The 21,330-nt window shown below is 36.7% G+C and overlaps 4 protein-coding genes across 4 annotated transcripts in view; 2 read left to right on the forward strand and 2 right to left on the reverse strand.

The window, feature by feature from the left end:
* Nucleotides 1-378: 378 nt before the first annotated feature.
* Nucleotides 379-5,143, forward strand: LOC146137298 (uncharacterized). Its single transcript, XM_083393840.1, has 4 exons — nt 379-384; nt 3,136-3,311; nt 3,619-3,824; nt 5,021-5,143. The coding sequence occupies exons 1-4, from the start codon at nt 379-381 to the stop codon at nt 5,113-5,115; spliced, it is 483 nt and encodes a 160-aa protein (XP_083249966.1). The 3' UTR covers nt 5,116-5,143.
* Nucleotides 5,144-5,609: 466 nt separating this feature from the next.
* LOC146137299 (putative fatty acyl-CoA reductase CG5065) lies at nt 5,610-9,773 on the forward strand. The gene is made up of 8 exons (XM_083393841.1): nt 5,610-5,639; nt 5,733-5,970; nt 6,507-6,635; nt 7,271-7,349; nt 7,580-7,669; nt 8,166-8,295; nt 8,869-8,993; nt 9,641-9,773. The coding sequence occupies exons 1-8, from the start codon at nt 5,610-5,612 to the stop codon at nt 9,771-9,773; spliced, it is 954 nt and encodes a 317-aa protein (XP_083249967.1).
* Nucleotides 9,774-12,306: 2,533 nt separating this feature from the next.
* LOC146137300 (NACHT, LRR and PYD domains-containing protein 12-like) overlaps nt 12,307-21,330 on the reverse strand; it is a 180,668-nt gene continuing 171,644 nt past the window's right edge. Inside the window, exons 10-11 of the mRNA XM_083393842.1 lie at nt 14,041-14,166; nt 12,307-13,684 (exon numbers count right to left, since the gene is read on the reverse strand). Coding sequence (XP_083249968.1) covers nt 13,637-13,684; nt 14,041-14,166 — 174 coding nt within the window. The 3' untranslated portion in view covers nt 12,307-13,636. The remainder of the gene's footprint in view (nt 13,685-14,040; nt 14,167-21,330) is intronic.
* The window catches only part of LOC146137301 (NACHT, LRR and PYD domains-containing protein 14-like), a 44,464-nt gene continuing 37,580 nt past the window's right edge, over nt 14,447-21,330 (reverse strand). Inside the window, exons 9-13 of the mRNA XM_083393697.1 lie at nt 20,389-20,550; nt 18,168-18,329; nt 16,228-16,365; nt 15,122-15,208; nt 14,447-14,527 (exon numbers count right to left, since the gene is read on the reverse strand). Of these exons, the coding sequence (XP_083249823.1) occupies nt 14,447-14,527; nt 15,122-15,208; nt 16,228-16,365; nt 18,168-18,329; nt 20,389-20,550 (630 nt within the window). The remainder of the gene's footprint in view (nt 14,528-15,121; nt 15,209-16,227; nt 16,366-18,167; nt 18,330-20,388; nt 20,551-21,330) is intronic.

Raw genomic sequence — 21,330 nt, forward strand, 5'->3', positions numbered from 1 at the left:
TTTGTTTTTTTCTTAGGTTTTGACATTTCTAAGGTATATTTCCAGCTAACGTCATCATGCAGTATTTTCACCCTTTCTATGTGTCCACAGAATAGCACTATGTGGACTCCGACTATCCATATTGCAATTGTTTGCCATAAAAGAAAATATACACATATAGAACGTCTGTGTCATATTGTTGCTGTATATCCCCAGTAGCACCGACCAAACTGTTAAAAGAAAATAAACACATTTACTTTTTTTGCGCTTTTGGCAAACGTTTTAGGTGATTTCGCTGCAAAAGCGCCAAGTCCGCTCTAACTAAGATAAATATTTTGCCGGAACATTATGAGGTTGCACCAGGCAAATTCTAGTGGCTTGTTGAAATTTTGGAACAAAATGCGGGTAATTTTATTGCCAATCAAATTTAAATTAACTCTCAAATAAATCTAGTTGTCCAAGTTTTGCGCCAGAGCGCCAACTAGTGGAGTAGCAGCTCTGAATGAGCCATTATACACATATTAATAATAGCTTACTCTAAACATTTTAATAATACCTCTAATGTGAAACATCAACTGATAAAACAACCTTAGTAAGACTGCGTTCATAATGAAGTTGCTTTTAAACTTACAGGTTTAGAAAGTTTGTGACTTATTCATTGCTTTCGTTTAAAACACTTAAAAATACAAATGAGATTTGTCTGGGCAAACACTCACAATCACCTAACTTTAATAAGAACAGGTTATGCGATTGTTAAGCATTATTTGACGAGTGTTAAAGACACTAAACCAATGTTGCAATGACTCAAGTCAATGCTTGGACCACGCGGTCCGTTTAAGAACTTGAATAACTTTGGCGGCCGCCGATTGATCGGGTCACGATGCGAGCACCTCGTGCGCTCGCTCACTCACGCTTCAAGTGACCGCTTTTTTCCAGGTGATTTCTTATGGCGGTGCCGCCGGGTGGCGACAAAGCGCGCAACTAGTTCGGCCGATGCTGGTGCCCTTAAGTCAAGACTTAAGTCTTTTCGAGCAAAATTACTTGCAGAGAGAACATTTTGGAAAGCCCTGATTAAAATCATGCCGAGGATCTTCTTACGAAATTCGTTTGATCCAATAAAAACGTTAAAGAAACTAAGTTATACCTGACTGCCACCACTGTATCCGCTAAACGCACTTTTTTTACAAATGTAAAAGTGTTTTTACAGACTTTCAACACCAATCGTTTTCTGGAGCCCACGTGATCAATAGTTTTAAAAAGTGTCCAAATGAATTTATTGAATTCTTGCAATAGCATATGGACCAGCATTACGTTAAGGAAATGCGGGAAGTAGACTAACTAACCTCATCTTACGCATTTCGTTTACCCAAAAACCTCGTCTTAAGAAAGTAACTCTATGCATTCTTTTTTTTTATCCCTGGTTTTCTATGCTTCAACTCCATAAGCAGATTGGTAGCTAGGGTATTTTGGCCCGGGTGCAAACTTTATAATTGGCGCCCCTCCTTCATGTTTAATCACATTTTCTATTACGTTAACATAATATACCTTACTTCATACGGCAAAACAATTCAAATTTTGAAAGAACATTGTATTTAAAGAAGAAGCAGCCTCAAAGAACCGGAGTTCTTAAACTTTTTTAAAGCAGTCCACTAAAAATAATTGGTTGCGTATTCGGCTCAGCAAATGTGAAACTAAGGAATAATTTTTCTTAACTAAATTTTTCTTTAAAAAAAATGTTATTCTATTATTTTTAATATACACTACGATTTTACCTCGGCGTGCTTAGATCTCGAAAATTGGTCCACGTACCCCCATGAGTCCGCGTTTCAAAGTTTCAGAGCCTCTGGGTTAAATGTACAGTTGTTCTTGTGATCAACAGTGTTTCTAAACCTTTTTTGTGGTTGCGACCCAAATACTATAGGCATAAGTAAAACAGCGAAGCTTTGGCGACCTAATTTCTCTTCACTCAACTGTTTTAAGCTCAAAGCGAACAAATCGTAAGACCCTTACGCTTCCAGGTTTTTGATGTTAAAACCTTTACGCTTCCAAGAGTTTGACGTTAGCTCTTTCCCTTTTCATGTTTTCGACGTTTATATATCTTAGTCAAAGTGTTTTTTCGGGGTCGCATTTTAGCCGTTAAAAACTTAAACCCTGGGGATGAACCCCTAATCTTCCAGAATTTTGACGTTTTTCATCTATCTCTCCAAGAGTTTGATATTAGTTGAAATGCCTACCCTTTAGAATTTTGACGTTTAAACTATTACCCTTTCTTTATTTTGACGTTAAAGCCTCTATCCTTTAAAGGATTTTGGCGTTTAAAGTTAAAACTTTAACCCTTCCAGGATTTTACGATAACAACTTTCACCTTTTTGGTCATTGAAAGAGACATCTGGGTTAGGATTCTAGACCACCTTCGCTTTTGTTTATAAAATATTTATATATTTTTCTTAAACTAAAAATATATAATTTAATATGGGACCTGTAATCATTTAAAAGACGAGAACTTGGCAAACAAAGTAAGCCAGATTGCCTCAGCTTCTCACAAGCGGACTTGCTTTTAATTGCAAGGCTTAAGGAATCCATAAATATACTACAGATTACTACAGAATTCTTCTTTGAATATTTTAATTTTGCCTCGCTTCGTTGTGGCACGATTTTGTTCTAGAATCCAACCACAGCGTTAAAACAGTTATAAAAGCAAAGCACAATATTTTGATCCGGGTGTTGGTTAGTGTATGGTTGATGGCGTATCAAGTATTATTGATATTCATTAACAATATTGCTGATTAACCTACCAAAGCCCAAACGCTAACCCGCACCACACCCTAACCCAAATAATGTTCGTTGTGGTAGTATTATATACCGCGGCTAAATGACTTAGCCTGAACTCAAATCAGAGTTGAAAAGCCATGCCAATCTGTTCAACCATTTTTTTGGCGATCCGAGGCAAAAAGGTGCTTAACCATGTACCAATCAGAGGCTGTTGATGGCACAAACAGAATTACGAGTAAACGAGTCTACTCTAAACTTTGTTGTTTCTACATATGCACCATAGCATGACAGACGACCAAACAAATTCGCCATTTTCCTCAACTTTCCACTCATTGGTTTAAATCTCTTTGAGTCATTTGACGTTTAAATTTTTTACCCTTCCAGGCTTTCGACGTTCTTCGTGAGCTGCAGCCGAATTTTGCGTCGAAGCTCGAATTTGTTTCGTGCGACCTTGGCGCTGAAGATCTTGGCTTGGATCAAGCTTCGAGGGAGATTCTACAGAAGAAGTGCCGGGTTTTCATCGACTGCGCTGCAACACGCAAGTTCAACGAACACGTCAGGTTAGGGCACTTAGGTATACACAACGTCTCAGGATTTCCGATACTTTGTATTTAATTACGATCTACTGTTGTTATTTGATATGTTCGGCAAAAGTATTACGCTTTCAAAATAATCAAGCTACTGGGCGCAGGTCTAGGATCCCACAACGAACATTATTTGAATTAGGGTCGGTGCAGCTTAGCGTTTGGATTTGGGTAGGTTAAGCAAACTAATAAAAATAATACTTGACCCACCCTCACCCACACACTAACCTGCACCCTAACACAAATATTTTGCGTTGCTTTAATTGTTTGAATGCTGTGGTAGGATTGTAGACCAGCGCATACATCTGATTCTTAAGTGTGCATGGGTGCTCCCAAGAATTTTTGTCCAGCGTATGTCCATTGCAACCGACAAGAAACCGATGAAAAGCTTTACGATGTTGGAATCGATTACCTCGACCTTGAAGGCTCCCTCCGGTGGATGGACGATGACCTTATTACTAAGGTCACACCACAACTTCTTGGCAAGAGGTAGGTGACCATATTAGCTTATTCAAAGCGAAATTAAAGTCATTAGGTTAGTTATTAGGACATTTTGACAAAAGGTCACTTTGAAATAAATGTTTGTTTTACCCTGAAAGTGGCCTAAGAAGTTAAGAACTGCTACATTATTTCGTTTTTACACTGCTTAAGTTTTTATTTTAATCCTTTAAACTAGGGGTGACAAAAACGTGGCCCGCGGGTTTTTTTAAATGTGGGAACATTTTTTTTTTTTTTTTTTAAATGTGGGAACATTTTTTTTTAAAAATGAACATCACAAAAAGTCGTTACAGGTCGAGGCTAACAGACGAAAATCTTAGTATGCAGTTGAGAGTTGCCACATCGACAGTTCGTCCTAATATCAAGCGCTTAGCAAAGCAAAAATGTTTCAAATTTCTCATTGAGCAACAAAATTCATTAAATGTCACTCCTGCTTTAAACCGTGTTCTTGCCAATATATTTAGGACAATTACCAAGCTTTAAAAGTGTTGCTAGGAGAAAACAGTGCCTAAAATACTTTATACTTAATGTGCCACAAGCTAGAATGTTTTAACGCCACATATTTAATATGCACTGCCTGAGATACCTTGGCCATTATGTTGGTTTTTGTTATCATCTAGCGGTAGCAATAATCAACTATATATATATATATATCTCAAAAACTGGACTCATGGCATATTGCACGATTGTCCTTCTTCTTGTGTTGACCTTCATAAGCACTAGTTTCTCTAGTTTAGTTTCGAGACTACTTGGCAAATTTTCCAAAAAAAATATATTTTCGAGTTCTTTTGCAATGTAAATACAGTTGTTCAGCTGCATATTTGCGCACAAGTTCTGGAAAAACTTTTTTTTATAAATTTATTGCTTTATTAAGTCGTATTTTGACGTAACTTGAAAACTGTCGAGCAAACAAAAACCTAAAAAAAAAAATCGCCTCAGAACAGGGACCATACAAACTTTCCAATAAACAATTGATACATATCACATCACACAAATACAACATTTTTTGTGAACTAACTAAGCCAAATGCTTCAAAAAAGAACAGTTTTCTATCAAAATATCTCTTTTGACTAAAATGTAACCTGTTGCATTTTCAGTCAGACCGAACACTTACACGCTGTCGAAGGCTTTAGGTGTAATATAATTATTGGTTTAAAGTTGTACATAACGTTGCGTTTTTGTTTCAGACCGAACACTTACATGCTGTCGAAGGCGCTTGCTTAGGACGTCGTTGCAAGAGAAGGATCTCATCTTCCAATCTGCATCGTCAGGCCCAGCATGATAATACCAGCTTACAAAGAACCTGCCGGTATGTTTTTAGACTTGTTATAAGTTAGATATTTTTTCAGTGCAGAAAGAACACAAAAAGAGTTAAATGTGTTTAAAATACTAAACTTTTTTGAGTGGTTTTTGCAAGCAAGGCCAGTTTGGAGTGCAAACCACACCGCAGTTGCATTTCTAGCCTGGCCTTGCTTGCACAAAAATTCTTAGTTGATCGACTGATTCTGATACTCCAGTGGTTCCCACCTTTTATGGTTTGCGGCACCCATAAGAAACAACAAATAGATTGCGGCACAACTACTTGAATCTTGAAAGTTGATTTCTGTAGTGTCACTAAAAACGGAACTGGGACATCGCAATCAAATTTATTTGCATGTAGAAACATATCATTTGATTTGTGTACCCAAATCATACACAAAAAGTTGTATTAATAGGTTTTTGAAAAGAGCGATAAATATGTTTTTAAGGAACTTCAATTACCCTTTAAGCTTCCAAATGGCACCCCGGTTGGGAACCACTGGGTTAGTCTATTAAAGGCTTCCGGTGTACTGCCTAATCGTGTTCCAAATTTCACTGCATAATTATCTTTCGTAGCCAAAATTACTGTTTTTTCTCCAGGGTTGGTGTACAAACGTGTACGGACCCACCGCTTTCATAATAGCGTACGCCAAGGGTGTGCTTCGTTCTGTGATTGTCGACAACTCCATAACCTGTGACCTCATATCGGTCGACTTTGTTGTCAACGGAGTGATTTGTGCAGCGATGAAGACCGCTTGTGACTCAGCAGAAAGAAGGTGCTCACTCGGCTACGAGAGTGACAGTGCAGTTTCATCGCTTGGGGAAATTGGCTTACAAGGTTGTAAATACAGATAGATTACCAAAAAGTTGGCGTTTTTGTTTATATCCGCTGGTGTTGCAGTTAGATGCAGAATGAATATCAAATCCCATACAGAAGTAGGTTGCATTTTGTCATACTACCATGTGAAAATCAACAAAGATTTTTTTTAAATTTCAACAAAATGCTACTTACATATATGTTCCTTGATATTCATTCTACAATTTACTTTGTTTTAATTTGTACAAAACTATTTTATGCATGAGAAAAAAACGCTTGTATCTAGCCAGTGTTTGAATTTATTACAACTAATTTTGTATTCATTTGATAAATAAACCCCTGTTCGAAAACATGTAAATTTTGTTTTAATTCATTGTTGAGTTATTTTTGTATTTTGAGTCCTGTATAAAAAATCTGTTCCAAAACTGCATTTTTTTACTAGTGTGTTCATTCTATATTACCAAGAGGTTTTCAGGCCGTTTACTATGAAGAACTAATTCCACCTATATTTATTGTTGACCAATTTAAAACTTAACCGGTTAAACATGAATTTCCAGGGGATTCATCTTCGGACAATGAAAGCATCAGTTCCTTCACGTGCGACCGAGTTCGGAGGGTCAATGGATCACTTTCCATCTACCACGTCAACTCTGGCATCAAAAATGGCCTTGCTATGGACCGCTTGAGTAAGAATGGACAACTTTAACTAAAAGTGTTACATGAGTAAATGTAGGTTTTAGTGTTTCTTAACCAATGGGAAAAATTGTGTTGCCATGTTGATTTTGTTGGGTTCCAGGCTGCAGAAGTTTACATATCTAAAATTGTTCAGTTAAATTGGGCAAAGTTTTGCCGAAGGGAAAATTTAAGGCAAAGTCAAAGATATGGATCTTATAAACAAAATTGACTTCATCTACCTTATGGTATTTAACCTTTACACTTTACAGTTTGTGACCTTATCAGTTTTGAAATTTGGTGCTGTGCACGTCTCACTCGGGACTCTTATGTTTGAGTAGTCTTAGTTTAGCGTAGTCTTACTCGAGTCAGGAGTACGACTTACACCAAATCTCCTGTTTCTGCGAGTCCCCAGTCAGGATCCGACTCTACAGCCTGTATTTCACACATTTATTAAACGAAAATCAGGTAGATATGTTCAACATACCACTCGTAGTGTGTCATATAATTCATTAACCTATAAGGGTAGTTTAACTTCTAACTTAAGCCCCGTGTTCTCTACTCCAGCAAAATAAACCGACTCTGTTGAGTCCCGACTCCACAGCCCTGGCTTAAATTCATCGTTTTCAATTTTTATTTTTGTTTTCAGTATCGCTTGCAATCAACAATGTGGCAGAGAATCCAAGCGACCCATTCCGTGCCCCTTGGGTGTTATGCACGAATAACAGGTAAAATAGATTCTTTAGTTTTGCTTTTGTGATTGTCACATTTTATCAAAAATTGTTAAATATAGTTTTCCAAAAAAGAGTTTCTTGTGCGAAAGCTATTAAATACAATTTTTTTTATGTAGTGCCACCTGATTACTCTATTTAACATGAAGAGATATAGTTTTCATTATTCCAACACTTTCAACAAAGTTGTGTTCATGGATTTAAACATTTAATTTATTTATATGCAGAAAGCTGTACGATCTCACCACCTTTTATTCGCAAACTATTCCTGCCCATGCGATGGATGCCGGTCTGGCTCTTATGAGGAAAAAACAAATGTGAGTTATACTTTCAAATAAAGTCTAAGCAGATGCTAAAAACTCTAGTTTATCACCTATGCCTTATTGTGGATTGAACACATTTTAAATTCTTGTTTTTTTAAATTTTTGCTTTGTTGAATCGTGCAATGTTTTTACTAGTTTTTTATGTTTTTTTTTAATATTTAAGGCCCTAGTCTAGATGGAACTTTATTTTATCATTCAATATCTAGCTTTTTGTCAACCTGTCTTTAAAAATCTCAAACTGTTAAGATTTAAACTTCCTTTATTATGTTATAACAATTGTCTGTTTTTTTTTCAATATGACATAAAATTGGATTACTTGTTTGAATGACTATCACTATTTAGACAAGAATTTAGGATTTTATTTAGCTTGAAATTATTGGTCCCAGTTCACAAATATACTTTATTCTGAACCCAATGCTACGCTAATCCTACAAAATATAATGTTTAATTTCAGAATGGCAAATACTTCAATATTTCTTAATTGTTTCAGAATGGCAAGACTCAACGAAAAGATCATGAGCGCCATGGAAGTGATGGAATTCTTTTTTACGACGAACTTTAAGTTCAGCAACACGAATGTCGATCAACTGCGTTCCTCACTGAATGCTGAAGATCAAAAGGTGAAATATTACAAGATCTTCTAGTTCAGAGCATCTAATCATAGGGTTAAATTTGTGTGTTGCACGTTTGTCACAAATTATTTGAATCTTTAAAAGCGTTTAAATGCCTTTGAATTGATTTGCGTGTTGAAAAGTCTTGTAGAACGCAAACTGAATATGTAAAAAAGAAGATATCTCCTCGCCCTAATACACGTTAATGACGACAATAACTTCAAGTGGATGGTAGCAACTTACTATAGACTTTTGTCGTCATAATCAGTCATAATCAGTCATTTATAAGTTCTAGACTAGTTATTAATAGAGAAATATATTTCGCCAATCTGGCATCATCAGTCTCTGAAAAAAGCCCTATATTTTGTGAAACCTTATTTTCCCAACGTTTTTTGAACAGTCTTTGAATTAATTTTATGCTCAGTATAAGTTATGTGTTCAGAAAGTGCTGTTAAAAAACAATGAGATTAACTGACGATGATACAAGTGTGAATCGAAACGTCTTAATCAAGATGATGTGGATTTACTCGACCTTTTTGGCTTTAAAACTCATTATCAAGCTATTTGTTAATTGTTTCTCAGGCTTACAACCTTGATTGCGGGGTTTATCAGTGGGAAGATTACTTCACAACTTACATCGCCGGCTGCAACCAGTTCATTCTAAAGCAGAAGAACAACGATCTACAATCGAAACAAAAACTAACCAAGTAAGGAACTTTATGCTTGTGGAACTTTTGTTTAAAGCAATAAATTTTGATCTTATAAATACTTTCATGTTTATTTGTGACATGACACTGTAACCGTAAAAGAATGCATTTTTCTAAAGATTCGTTGTGACTTCATTATACACTTTTTCCACCAAAATATTGAAATCCCTAGAATCTGCCTTCATATTTGTTCATATCCTAGTTTCGCCGATTCATCACCGAACTTCCTTTTTATCTAAAACTTTTTTGGATGGTTGGGCCCGTTTTATGCTTTTACTTTTGGCTGTCTGATATTTACTTTTGGCTGTCTTTTTTTTTATGCTTTTACTTTGGCTGTCTGATAATATCAGGTTTATCGTATCGCCACTGGTCCGATACTGACGTAGTATCGGCGCCAAAATGTGTCCATTTAAGCTTTGTTTTGTGGTCTTATTAGAAAGTATTACACAAAAAGTTAAAATAAACAAAGTTTATGCGTTTTATCTTAAAATGCGATTAGATGGCTGAGCGCGTTTTAACCGTGTGTTTAATTTGTTCAGATTGCGTTTTAATGTTAGTTGAAACCTAAGAAGATTAGTTAACCAGAAAACATTGCAACTTAAACAAGATGGCTGAGCCCGTTTTAACCTTGTGTTTAATTTGTTCAGATTGCGTTTGGTTGAGAAGTGCTTCTACTCGGGAGCTGCCTTAGGAGTTTGCGGACTCGCCGTTGCAAGTGGATTGACGAGTTCGCTCTGGCAACTCACAGAGTTCATCGGCGACTCGCTCGCCCTTCTATAACTTCACAAGTATTCTCTTTGCGTTCGATTTTATCGCAACACAATTCATTGTGTTCTACATAAGCCACGACTTGCAAAACCTAAAGTCGATTTTACCTTTATGGCATGCAAAAACCTAAATCCACTACAAACTGTATCTAAATGTTTCAATTTTAATAATATTTCATGGATAGTGCGTATTTAAGTCTAAAACGATTGTGTCTATGCATATTGGTAATACAAATAATTTATTTTCCAATATTACAAAAAGTTTCGAGGCTCACTTGACATTCTCTCGGGGCTTACAAAGAAGCATTGAGCGGTTTTATTTTCCGCGTGTAAAGATAGCTTTCGTTTGGTTCGAATCTCATCGCAATAGATCTCTCTTTGTATTCTGGGCTTACACAGCTATGCAGAAGGTATGTTGTACAGGAAGAACAAATATTTTAGTGTTGTCATCCATTTGTGCAAATGCTAACTTTTCCATTTTTACTGTGTAATTATTTCTTCGTTTTTTTTTGTTTTTTTTTCAAAGCTTACACTTTACTTTATACTTGTTCTTTAATGTTAACGTAGACTTTGTTTTTCTATTTCAATGCCTTTCAAATGTAGGTAACTGTAAAAATCACAACGATTTTAATACTGTGTAGAAACGCAGATTTATTGTCTACTCGCACCAAAGTGTAAATGCTAAATGTGCTGTTCCGCTATCATCTCGGCGGTCAGCAGTTCGATTGTCTGTGGCTAGTTAAGGCCGCTATCCGCTTGTAAACAAGACCTCTTCTCAGTTAACGTGTTGTGCGGTTGACAGCGCTGTGCTGTTCACAGCGCTGTGTTGTTTACAGTGTTGATTGTCCGCCTACTATAGTTTCAAGTGGTTGTTCGCTTATCAGATAATACAATTAATAATCACCAGATGTATTGTGGTTGGCTAACAAGTTATACGCACGCAACCTTAAAACGAGAGTCAGAAGCTTCAACTAAACTAATCTAGTGCCCCACACTTGCTTGTACCCAGAGACGTAGCCAGGGTATTTTGCGCCCGGGGGCAAACTATAAAATTGGCGCACCCCTATCCATATTTAGTCACATTTCTATTACGTTAACATAATATATTTTACTTTATACGGCAAAACAATTCCAATTTTAATAGAACATTGTATTTAAAGAAGAAGCAGCCTCATTTTGGCATTTGTTAGCCTTATTTTAGTGCCCGGGGACATATATACCCCTCCGCCCCCCTACGCCTTTGGTTGCACCCCCTAACCCGAGCAGTGATGAAAGTCGGAACTGCGTTAGTAAGAAAATTTTTATTACGCTATCCCACCATCTGCCTGAATATTCTAAACTAGGTTTCCGTTGCATATTTGTGCACTGCATCGAACCACAACGTCCAGTTTCGAACGTTGCTTGTTTTAGACGTCCTGTTCTTACGTCATCTCGAAAACTTCCATGTATTCTGGTAATAAAGTTATATTACTTTTGCCCTTGCACAGGAGACGTTTAAATCACAGTCTCTCAAATTTATATTTTGAGTTTTGTAATAATTACTATTATACTTTCCTGTCCTACTTGGAGTCGCGGCTTGCAATGCAATCGGCCGACTCCATTATTTCAGCCGCGTTTTGTGTCTTATATGAAACCGCAAGACCTGGTGAAAAAACGGCTGATTTGAAAGCGGCCATTTAAACTGGCCGATTTATGTTGAGCAAAACGATTTAAAGGCGCCGAAGCAAACGCAATCAGTTTGGTGCAGAATGAGCCGTAAGCAATCACACGATAAAAGTATTTGATCATCAGTTGAGCTAGTTGTGTGGTGTTATGGTTGACCTCTGTGTTAAGTTTGCTGCTGATGAAAGCTGCAAGTCTTCTTTGATAAGGTAAGTTAAGAGTTTTATTTTGTTTGTGTATCACTTATAACTTAGTTTAAGACTAAAGCAACCGAACTATGTTTTTCTTTTTTTTGCTTACTATTACTGTAATGTTTTTTTGTTATTAAGAGAAAGTTTTAAATGTGTATTTCAAGCAAAACATCTAGCAGTTATTGAAATGCAAAGAAAGAGTAAAGGGTTTGAGTTTTATTCCACATTTAAATTACATTTATTTAACTCATATTGACATTGTTCACATTACAGCCAACCATTGTTTAACTTTCATTTATTCGGGCGAAAAATCACACAAAAATCAAAAGCAGAAAGTTTACAGCACCAATAAAACTAAAATACTGCTGTTCATTGTTTATTATTTAAAAATATTTAATTTACGGCATTTCTTTTAAGCTTGAAACACGTCCAACCATTACTTTCTGTCAAATTAGTACACCGAAAAGCCATCGCAGACTCGCCGAATCTGTCGATCTATGATGCAAGCAGAGCAAGCCAGAAAAACAACTGGCCTGCAGTGAGGTTCGAACTCACGACCTCCGGTCAAGCCGGGACCGTCGCTCTACCAACTGAGTTGGTAGTTGGTAGAGCGACGGTCCCGGCTTGACCGGAGGTCGTGAGTTCGAACCTCACTGCAGGCCAGTTGTTTTTCTGGCTTGCTCTGCTTGCATCATAGATCGACAGATTCGGCGAGTCTGCGATGGCTTTTCGGTGTACTATTGATACGGAAGCCGTAATCGTTGGTCATAAAGCAACTTCCGAGGGGCTAGATCACAGATGTTATTAAACACATATGTTTGTGTGTGTCTTTCATTTCTGTCAAATTGTAATTAGTTTGATGTTGACTCAATTCATTGCTAATTGCGATGGTTTTGAAGGGTTTGAAACGTTGAAAGTTGACTTTAGGTGACCTGGGTTTTTTATTTACACATCCTTGCAAGGAAAGTGATACCATTTGTAAAGTGCCAGTACCACAACTTTATATGTGGCGGTCTTACAAATAAACGCTGTGTGAAAACTAAGCGGCTGTGAAAAACTTATCGAAATTACACAACAAGGCAACAGGTAAAAACTATAATTCTATCAGTTATATAATTGGTGGTTTGCATTCAAGTCTAGCATTCTTGACGGCATTCAAGTTTGTTATAGAACTATAATACTATCAGTTATATAAGTTTGTAATAGAAATGTGCTATTTTCAAAACTACGAAAACTGCACGCCACGCTTTAGAATTCCTCGATGCAAACAGTTTTAGAAGCACCGTTAAACGCAGAGAGGTTGAAACTAAGGCACGTGGGCAAATTGTTGCACGGCGCAAAATCGTTATCTGTGGAAAATTGTTTAATTTAGTGATGCTCAAACTTAATATCGATGCTTTTTTCACATGGCATCCTTTGTGTTTGCGTACTAACCATATCAAGAACATACAAGAAAAGCTAATACAGTTTAATAAATTAAAGAAACAAAACAAATTATTAAATCTGAAGCCTACTGTGTATGGCCCGCGAAAAAACGCAAATATTATTGTTGCCCCAAATGCTGAATTTCCACCCTAATCAAAATGTAGAAGAAGGAAAACACTAAAGTAACAGTCGAGTACTGCCAGGTTACTGAACAATTGTTACCGCCCAGTTATATACGAAAAAATAGATAATGAACTGTTTAAATTATCTTGCTTGTGTAGTTGTGTTTGTGCATTATTATTCGTTGTTGGAAGCGCAGACGAACTGTTCAGAAAGGATGGAAATAAACCCTGTTGCTACTGTTGTAAGAAAATACGAAACGACAAAAATATGCAAAGGAATGCATCGGCTTTAGTGGTGCGTTTGCATGAAACACAACTTTGTCCGTTCACTTTATAGCCGACCTGAAGTTAAACTTTTTTCGCTATGGTCGAAATTGTTTGGCGTTTCTTTTGTTTCTATAAACCCTTGGTTTACGATTGCAAGTCAGCGCAAAACTCTTTTCCCGTTGATAGATCCTCATTTCGAATTCTGCCTCTCATTGCAGAAGGCATCTCTGGCGTCTACGCCTTCTCCGGGCTGATCGCTGTAACACAAAACAAACACAATAAAATGCTTTGTACATCACACACCATACTACAGGGCTGCGGAGTCGGTTTAAAACAACCGGGGGAATATGGCCACAGACGTAGAAAACACTTACTCCCAGTGCCTGTGCAGAACATCACATCCTAAATAAACCAACCAAGTAAAATTGAATATAAATATTTTGGAGCATAATTGTTAGAGGTTTTAGTGAGACGTAGAATGAATATCAAAGCCCACAAGAACTATAGGTAGTATTTTGAACGTTTCGAATATCTATTTATTCATTTCCAGCAGACTATTTTGTATGGGTGTGATATTCTTACTATAAATGTAAATAAATTAACGAAGGCTAACTTGTTCGGAGGGACGGATCTCATCGGAGACTTGTTGTTGATTAAAATCATGTTCTTGCACTCGGCTTGTTTCTGGTTCCGTGGATGCTTCCATGTTTGTAGCGGAGGATTCGGGCTCCGCATATTGCTGTGGAGACAATTGATGAATACCATTTATAACCTAATTTTCCCTGAAGGCCACTTGTACTATTGGGGAGCTGTATGGAGCTGCACGTCTAAACCTAATTTTTGCAAGCACCGCTACTTTGATGGGCGAATATAAGAGTCCTGAAGTTATATAAAAAAAGCTAAAATGAAGTTCCACAAATAGTTTCTATGCACATTGTTTTTAAATGTTTTAAACACATTTACGACGAATAATGGCGCATCAATTCGGGGCGAATAACACTGCGCTTAATATATTTCTTTTACCTGATCCATGCAGTTATGGTGATGCGAGGTATATCCACATAACACTTTGCGCAAAGCGGCGGTGGACTCAGCTGGGGCTGCATTAAAAACTAGAACATCACTAAAATTTTGTTTACCCGAACCGAAATTAGCAAAACGTCACTGCGCAACGTATTTTTGAGTTTTCTCTATCCTAATTTTTGAATTGGGGCCCTTACATAAATCCCAGGTTCGCGCCACTTGTTCTGATTCTTTAAAACATGGTTTTGCGTCCAAAATTGAATCTGCTCAGCAGAGTCAACGGATCGAAAAATCACCTTAAAATTCTCCTTCAATATGATAAAATAGGCAAGTTGCTGTTTTTAAACCTCTTATTGAATTGCTTAAATCCGTGACTTTAATTGTAGTTTAAGTCAATTTTATTTTTTAAAACGCACTAATTCAAAGTTATATATTTCTATCTATGTTATTGTAAGGATTCGCATGAAGTTTTCACTCTGACCCCAAGTGTAATGCATCTGCGCTAACGAATGAAAATATTTTCAAAAAAATGTTTAACTAATATTGTTGTGATTCAAAACTTTATTTTCAAACCTTGTGTATTGAAAAGCCATTAGAAAAATTATTGCTACAACACTTGGTATCACCAGTAAGAAGCATGTATTGGTACTTTAATGTTAAAATGTTCTTACATGATCTGTCTCATCGTCCAAATCTTGTTCAGTGTATGTTCCTTGACTTTGACTTGCTTCTGGTTCCGCTTGCCTTTCTTGATAAAACTGTGGAGACAGATTTTTAAGGCGTGAATCGATTATGTAACGATTCTATGTTCTGTTTAAGTGCTTGATCAAACTACTTACGAGTTACTCTTGGCGGCAAAAATGCAGAATGTAGGAATGCGCAAAACTGTTGAGATTACCTCGGTACATTGAGTATACTTGTATTGTTGGTTTGGTCGGTTATTTATAAAAGCAAAACTTGCTATAGCGGATTTACGCGTAGCTGTGTAACAACATTAGGCGTCAGCAGACTAAAAAATAAATTATCACATTTGAACTTAGAACATGCGCCTATTTAAATCGCATTTGCCACGATATAAGAATTGATTAAACGGCTTTATAAAGACGTAATTATAATGAACCGATTACTCGCGGATTCGTTATTGCGCAACTCGCTCTACTCGTTACTCGCCCGAGCCTTGCTATCAAACTAAAACTTGCTATAGCGGATATATGCGTATCTGTGTAACAACAATAGGCGTCAGTCAAACTAAAATCACATTTGAAATTAGAAAATGCGATCTGAAACGCAACTGCCATTATATAAACATTCATTAAATATCATTATAATAATAAAGTCATATAATTAACCGATTACTCGGAGAATCGTTATTGCGCAACTCCCTCTACTCGTTACTCGCCCGAGTCAAGCCAGGCTGTTTCGTTCTCGAAACTTTGTGTTTAGCTTTTCTTGCTTTTAGTTCTGCTTCTTAGTTCAGTCGGGCCTGGACAGATCCAAGCAAACTTGATCTCAGCGAGAAACAAGCGAATGCATTCGATCGCAAAAAGGTCAGACCTCCAAGCGCCTTACTTCACAAATTATTCGCGTGAACGCCACTAACTACCATCAAGCCGGAGATAGGTATTTGCAAATATCCTTATATTTTTTCATCTAAAGTTGTACATTCGATGCAACGGGAAGTATCGTTACGTCACACGTCTAAACACTGACGTCACTAGTGTCACTAGTGTCGCAACGTTGCCCCGGCAACATATTCCCAAATTCTGAGTGCCTATACCTTGCGCAGAGAGTTCACATCAGCTTCACCGATGCCGCATAGTTCTAACTCCAGCTTTTGTACATTGTGGGCACAAGTTCGGAGGAAAGCGAGTTCTTGCGATCCCAACTTGTTGCGGTTCAGGTTCAACTTCCTCATCTACATAAGCACAACATAATGTAAGATACAAGCAGGTGTTTGGCTGCATACAGGTTCTACCAAATTTATCAATGCATATTCGCAACTTGCACCAATAAAAAACTGCAATTCGTAAAAGGTCAGGAAAAAACTCTGGGAAATATAAAATCTATTGGCATAATGGTGGAAAAAAATAATTTTATGAGACATTGGTGAACTATAGCAGCTGAAAATTTATTGAATGCCTATAGTGGTTATAAATATTGTCATTTTTCATTAAATCCACAATTTGCGTAGAGTTAGCATGCGTAACCTGGTTTATTTTGCATGGACAAATGCAAGGTTAAACTATAAGAACCAAGGTTTGACATGTTGCTTGATTAATTTACATTTTACGTGTTTGTCTGAAATTATTGTAACTATACCCGGGTAGGTTTTAAACTAGGTTAAAAAGCCAGTAAGAGTTTTCAAAAAAATGCACAACAGGTTAATTATATCTACCTAGGTTTTTCAAAATCACACAAATAAAATGCAGAAAGAACCCGGCGTTTGTATTTTAACGTAAACCCTCCTGCTTAACTTTATTCGTATTTCTTATCCATTCACTTGGCGATATACGAAGCTTTACGAATTGAACTGGCATTAAATGAAAATTGCAAATCTAATAACAATAATTTTGCGGTCTAACTTTAAAATGTTTATTGCATAAATTTCGGGCTTCAATTTGAATTGTAGCCAAAAAATGAATTGTACAGTAGAGTACAGTCTAATTATGATGCTGCACTGAATGCACGAAAATAAATATCTCAACAACCTAGGCCTACCGGCTGATGAAAACAACAACCACCTAATGTTATTTATTTAGAAGGTCTAAATATATTCGGTTGGTCTTGCAAGGATTTCCGTGCAAGCAAGGCAAGTAAAAATTACCTGTGGTGAGATTCGAACTCATGACCTCGGACATACCGGGACAGTCACTCTAGCAACTGAGCTATGCACGATCAGCGCTGAAGCAAATAAAAAATAATGCAGCTACAAAATTCCATAAATTTTGTTTGCACAAAAGTATGAGGGAACGTAGGCGTTTTTCGGGGTGCAATAACTTCAACAGGAAAACGTTGTTAGAAAGTAATAATCGCAATTCAAGTGTTGGTTGGTAAAATATTCTCATATAGGTAAGCACAAATAAAAAGGGTGTTCAGTTTATAATTGTCAATTGAGAAGAAGTGCTATCAAAACAAATGTACCCAGGCTAGGACCATTTAAAGGCCAGTAACCAGAGGTGAATTCATTGGAGAGGGAACGTGGCTGTATTATTCCTATTGTAACTAAGTGAATACAAAAATATTTCGCAATACCCGCGAATTTAAGTTATGTTTCTAGTATGTCTTAGCCCACTTGAAAACCGGTTTATCCATGGGCGCTGTGCGTCTTATCGCACACTCGAAAATTAAAGTTTGGGAAACTTAAACTTTACAAAGACATTTTTTCACGCTGCACGCGAGTGCTTTTCCGTTTTTATAATATAAAAAATAGCCACGTATTGACGTAGCGCTATGTCCGTCACTTGTGACGTCACGTTTAGACGTAACTTGTGACATCATACCTGCAATTTTTTATGCGCCCTCAAACAAAAATCCCACATTCGCCCCTGCCAGTAATTACTTCAAAAAAATCATCAAATTCCATATACGGAAAAAATTTTTGTACACCAGAAAGTGGTTGAGTTAACAAATCTTATACGTAATGCTGTTGTGTTGTTTGTCCACCTCAATGTTATATCAATATTAAACACATCCTTCATTCCAACAACACACACTTACAGGTCGATCCATTCGTGATATGGCGTCAGTTAGAGGTTGCAGATCGGAACCAGCGATTTTGCAATCCCATAATTCCAGCTGGTTGATGTTGTGTACACTTGTTGCCAGGCAACTGAAACCACGTGAATCTATCTTGTTGAAACTTAGATTCAGTTTCTCCAACTGTGACAATAATAAATTGGTAGATTTGCCTCCTCTATAAACCCACACAACATCTACGAATATAGAACCGGTGACTCAAACCGCATTAATTTAATTATATTTGGGTGTGCTAGGATTGACCATCGCCTATAATGCACTTGATCAAGAGTAATTTTTTAAAATATTCACTGTAGAAGAGAAATTAAATTCAGAGAGCTTAACTTAAGAGAAATTAAGGTTGAAGCAGTAAACTTATTTCAAAATATTAGAGCTATATCAATATTTCGCTTTAAACAACCTATAGTGTTAAATATTCTGCTTAACTTTCGCATAACTAACTATCAAGCCTTTGTGTTGTTTTTTACAGAGCAATTCGTTTAAAATGCCAAATCCAAAAACTTGATGGGCACAGTGTAATTGTACAAGGAAGATAAGTTTAAACCAGGCCTGTACAAATTAAAATGGTGCAAGGGCCCCAACAAGCAAAAACAAACAATTTCGCATACCGCATACTAAGGTTGCATAATAGGTCAAGCAACAAATAGGTAAAATTGCAAAGACTCGCTTTCCTTCGATCAATAGGTCAGGTGACAACTCTGGGGTATATATTACCTATTGGGGCAATGATGGACAAAATAATTTTATGGGACGTTTTAGTGAACTTTAGCAACTTAAAATTATTAAATGAATTGTTATTTTTCGTTAAATCACTAAAATAAGCCAGGCCCCAGGTCATTACATCCGTGTACGAGTTTTCAAAAAATGCACAACAGGTTAATTTTATCTAAATCTTTTTTGCAAAATCGCACAAATAAAATGCAGAAAGAACCCGGCGTTTGTATTTTAACTTAAACCCTCTCGCCTAAATTTATTCGTATTTCTTATCCATTCACTTCGCGATAGACTGAAGCTATACGAATTAAACTGGCATTAAATAAAAATTGCAAATCTAATAACAATAGTATTGCGGTTTAATTTTAAAATATTATTGCATCAATTTTGGGCAAACAATTTGAATTGTAGTCTAAGTATAATGCTGCACTGAATGCACGAAAATTAATATCTCCACGACCTAGTACCGGTTAATAAAAACAACAACCGCTTAATGTTATTTATTGAGAATGTCTAAACATATTCGGTTGGTCTTGCAAGGATGTCCGTGCAAGCAAGGCAAGTAAAAATTGCCTGCGGTGAGATTCGAACTAATGACCTCGGCCATACCGGGACAGTCACTCAAACAACCGAGCTATGCAAGATCAGCGCTGAATCAAATAAAAAAACACTAAATGTCGCTACCAAATTTCAGAAATATTCTTTGCGCAAAAGTAGGATATTTTTTTGGGGGTGCAATCATTTTATCAGCAACTTGTTTATCGAGCTAATAATTGTAAAAAGCTGTGGTTGGTAAATTGAATGTATAAGTAAACCCAATCAAAAATCGATGTCTAGTTAATAAAGGTCCATTGAGAAGAAGCGTTATCACAATAAATATACCCAGGTCAGGTGTATTTAAGAGGCCAGTAATCAGGGGTGGATCCATGGGAGAGTGCACGTGGCCATGGCTCCCCCCAACTGCATTTTGCCTATTGTAACTGAGTGAATGCAAACATTGGATGCAAACACATTTCGCAATACCCGCGTATCTAAGTTATGTTTCTAGTATGTCTTAGCCCACTTGAAAACCGGTTTATCCATGGGCGCCGTGTGTCTTATCACACCCTCGAAAATTAAAGTTTGGGAACATCAACTATACAAAAGTATTTTTCAAGTTAGTGCTTTTCCCTCTTAAAAAAATTAGTCACGTTTTGGCGTAACTCAATGTTTTGTGACATCACCATTTGACGTAACATTGTGACATCATACTTGCATTTTTATGCCCCCACAAACAAAAATCCCGCATTTGTCCCTGCCAGTAATTACTTACTTTTGGTGACATAAAAATTCCGTTTACCAAAAATATTTTGTACACTAGACAGTGGTTCAGTTAGTAAATTTTATACGCAATGCTGTTGCCTGTTTTATCGACCTCAATGCAATTCCAATATTCAACACACCCTTCATTCCATAAACACACACTTACAGGTCGATCCATTCGTGATATGGCGTCAGTTAGAGGTTGCAGATCGGAACCAGCGATTTCGCAAGCCTCTAATTCCAGCTGGTTGATGTTGTGTACGCTTGTTGCCAGGCAACTCAAACCACGTAAATCCATCTTGCTGTAACTTAGATTCAGTTTCTCCAACTGTGACAATAATAAATTGGTAGATTTGCCTACTCTATAAACCCACACAACATCTACGAATATAGAACTGGTGACTTGAACCGCATTAATTTAATTATATTTGGGTGTGCTAGGATTGACCATCGCATATAATGCACTTGATCAAGAGTAATTTTTTTAAATATTAACTGTAGAAGAGAAATTAAATTCAGAGAGCTTAACTTAACGGAAAGTAAGGTTGAAGCAGTAAACTTATTTTAAAATATTAGAGCTATATTAATATTTCACTTTAAACAACCTATAGTGTTAAATATTCTGCTTAACTTTCGCATAACTAACTATCTAGCCTTTGTGTTGTTTTTTACAGAGCAATTCGTTTAAAATGCCAAATCCAAAAAACTCGAAACTTGATGGGCACAGTGTAATTGTACAAGGAAGTTGAGTTTAAACCAGGCCTGTACAAATTAAAATGGTGCAAGGGCCACAACAAGCAAAAATAAACTATTTTGCAGGGCACATATTGAGGAAAAATTTTGACAAATGATAATTCTTAAGTTTGTCAATGAAACTATTTTCGACGATACGCTTGGTGCTTTTAATCTAAACTATGTGGCCCAAGATTTTAAATTCGTAAAGACTCGCTTTCCTCAGGTATCAACTGTGGGATATATATTACGTATTGGGGATATGATGGACAAAATTAAAAATAAAAGTAATATTACGGGACGTTTTAGCGAACTCTAGCAACTTAAACTTATGAAATGAATTGTTATTTTTCGTTAAATCACTAAAATAAGCCAG

Source organism: Ascidiella aspersa, chromosome 7 (assembly GCF_963924565.1).
Source record: "Ascidiella aspersa chromosome 7, kaAscAspe10.2, whole genome shotgun sequence".
Taxonomy (NCBI): domain Eukaryota; kingdom Metazoa; phylum Chordata; class Ascidiacea; order Phlebobranchia; family Ascidiidae; genus Ascidiella; species Ascidiella aspersa.

Bases quoted from the DNA above. Each gene is read 5' to 3' on its own strand.
- LOC146137299 (XM_083393841.1), top strand. From the start codon at position 5,610: ATGGCACCCCGGTTGGGAACCACTGGGTTA. The intron at 7,670-8,165 runs GTGAGTTATACT...TAATTGTTTCAG, and splicing joins CTTATGAGGAAAAAACAAAT to AATGGCAAGACTCAACGAAA. The intron at 8,994-9,640 runs GTAAGGAACTTT...TAATTTGTTCAG, and splicing joins TCGAAACAAAAACTAACCAA to ATTGCGTTTGGTTGAGAAGT.
- LOC146137298 (XM_083393840.1), top strand. The intron at 3,312-3,618 runs GTTAGGGCACTT...ATGCTGTGGTAG, and splicing joins AAGTTCAACGAACACGTCAG to GATTGTAGACCAGCGCATAC. The intron at 3,825-5,020 runs GTAGGTGACCAT...TTTTTGTTTCAG, and splicing joins CCACAACTTCTTGGCAAGAG to ACCGAACACTTACATGCTGT.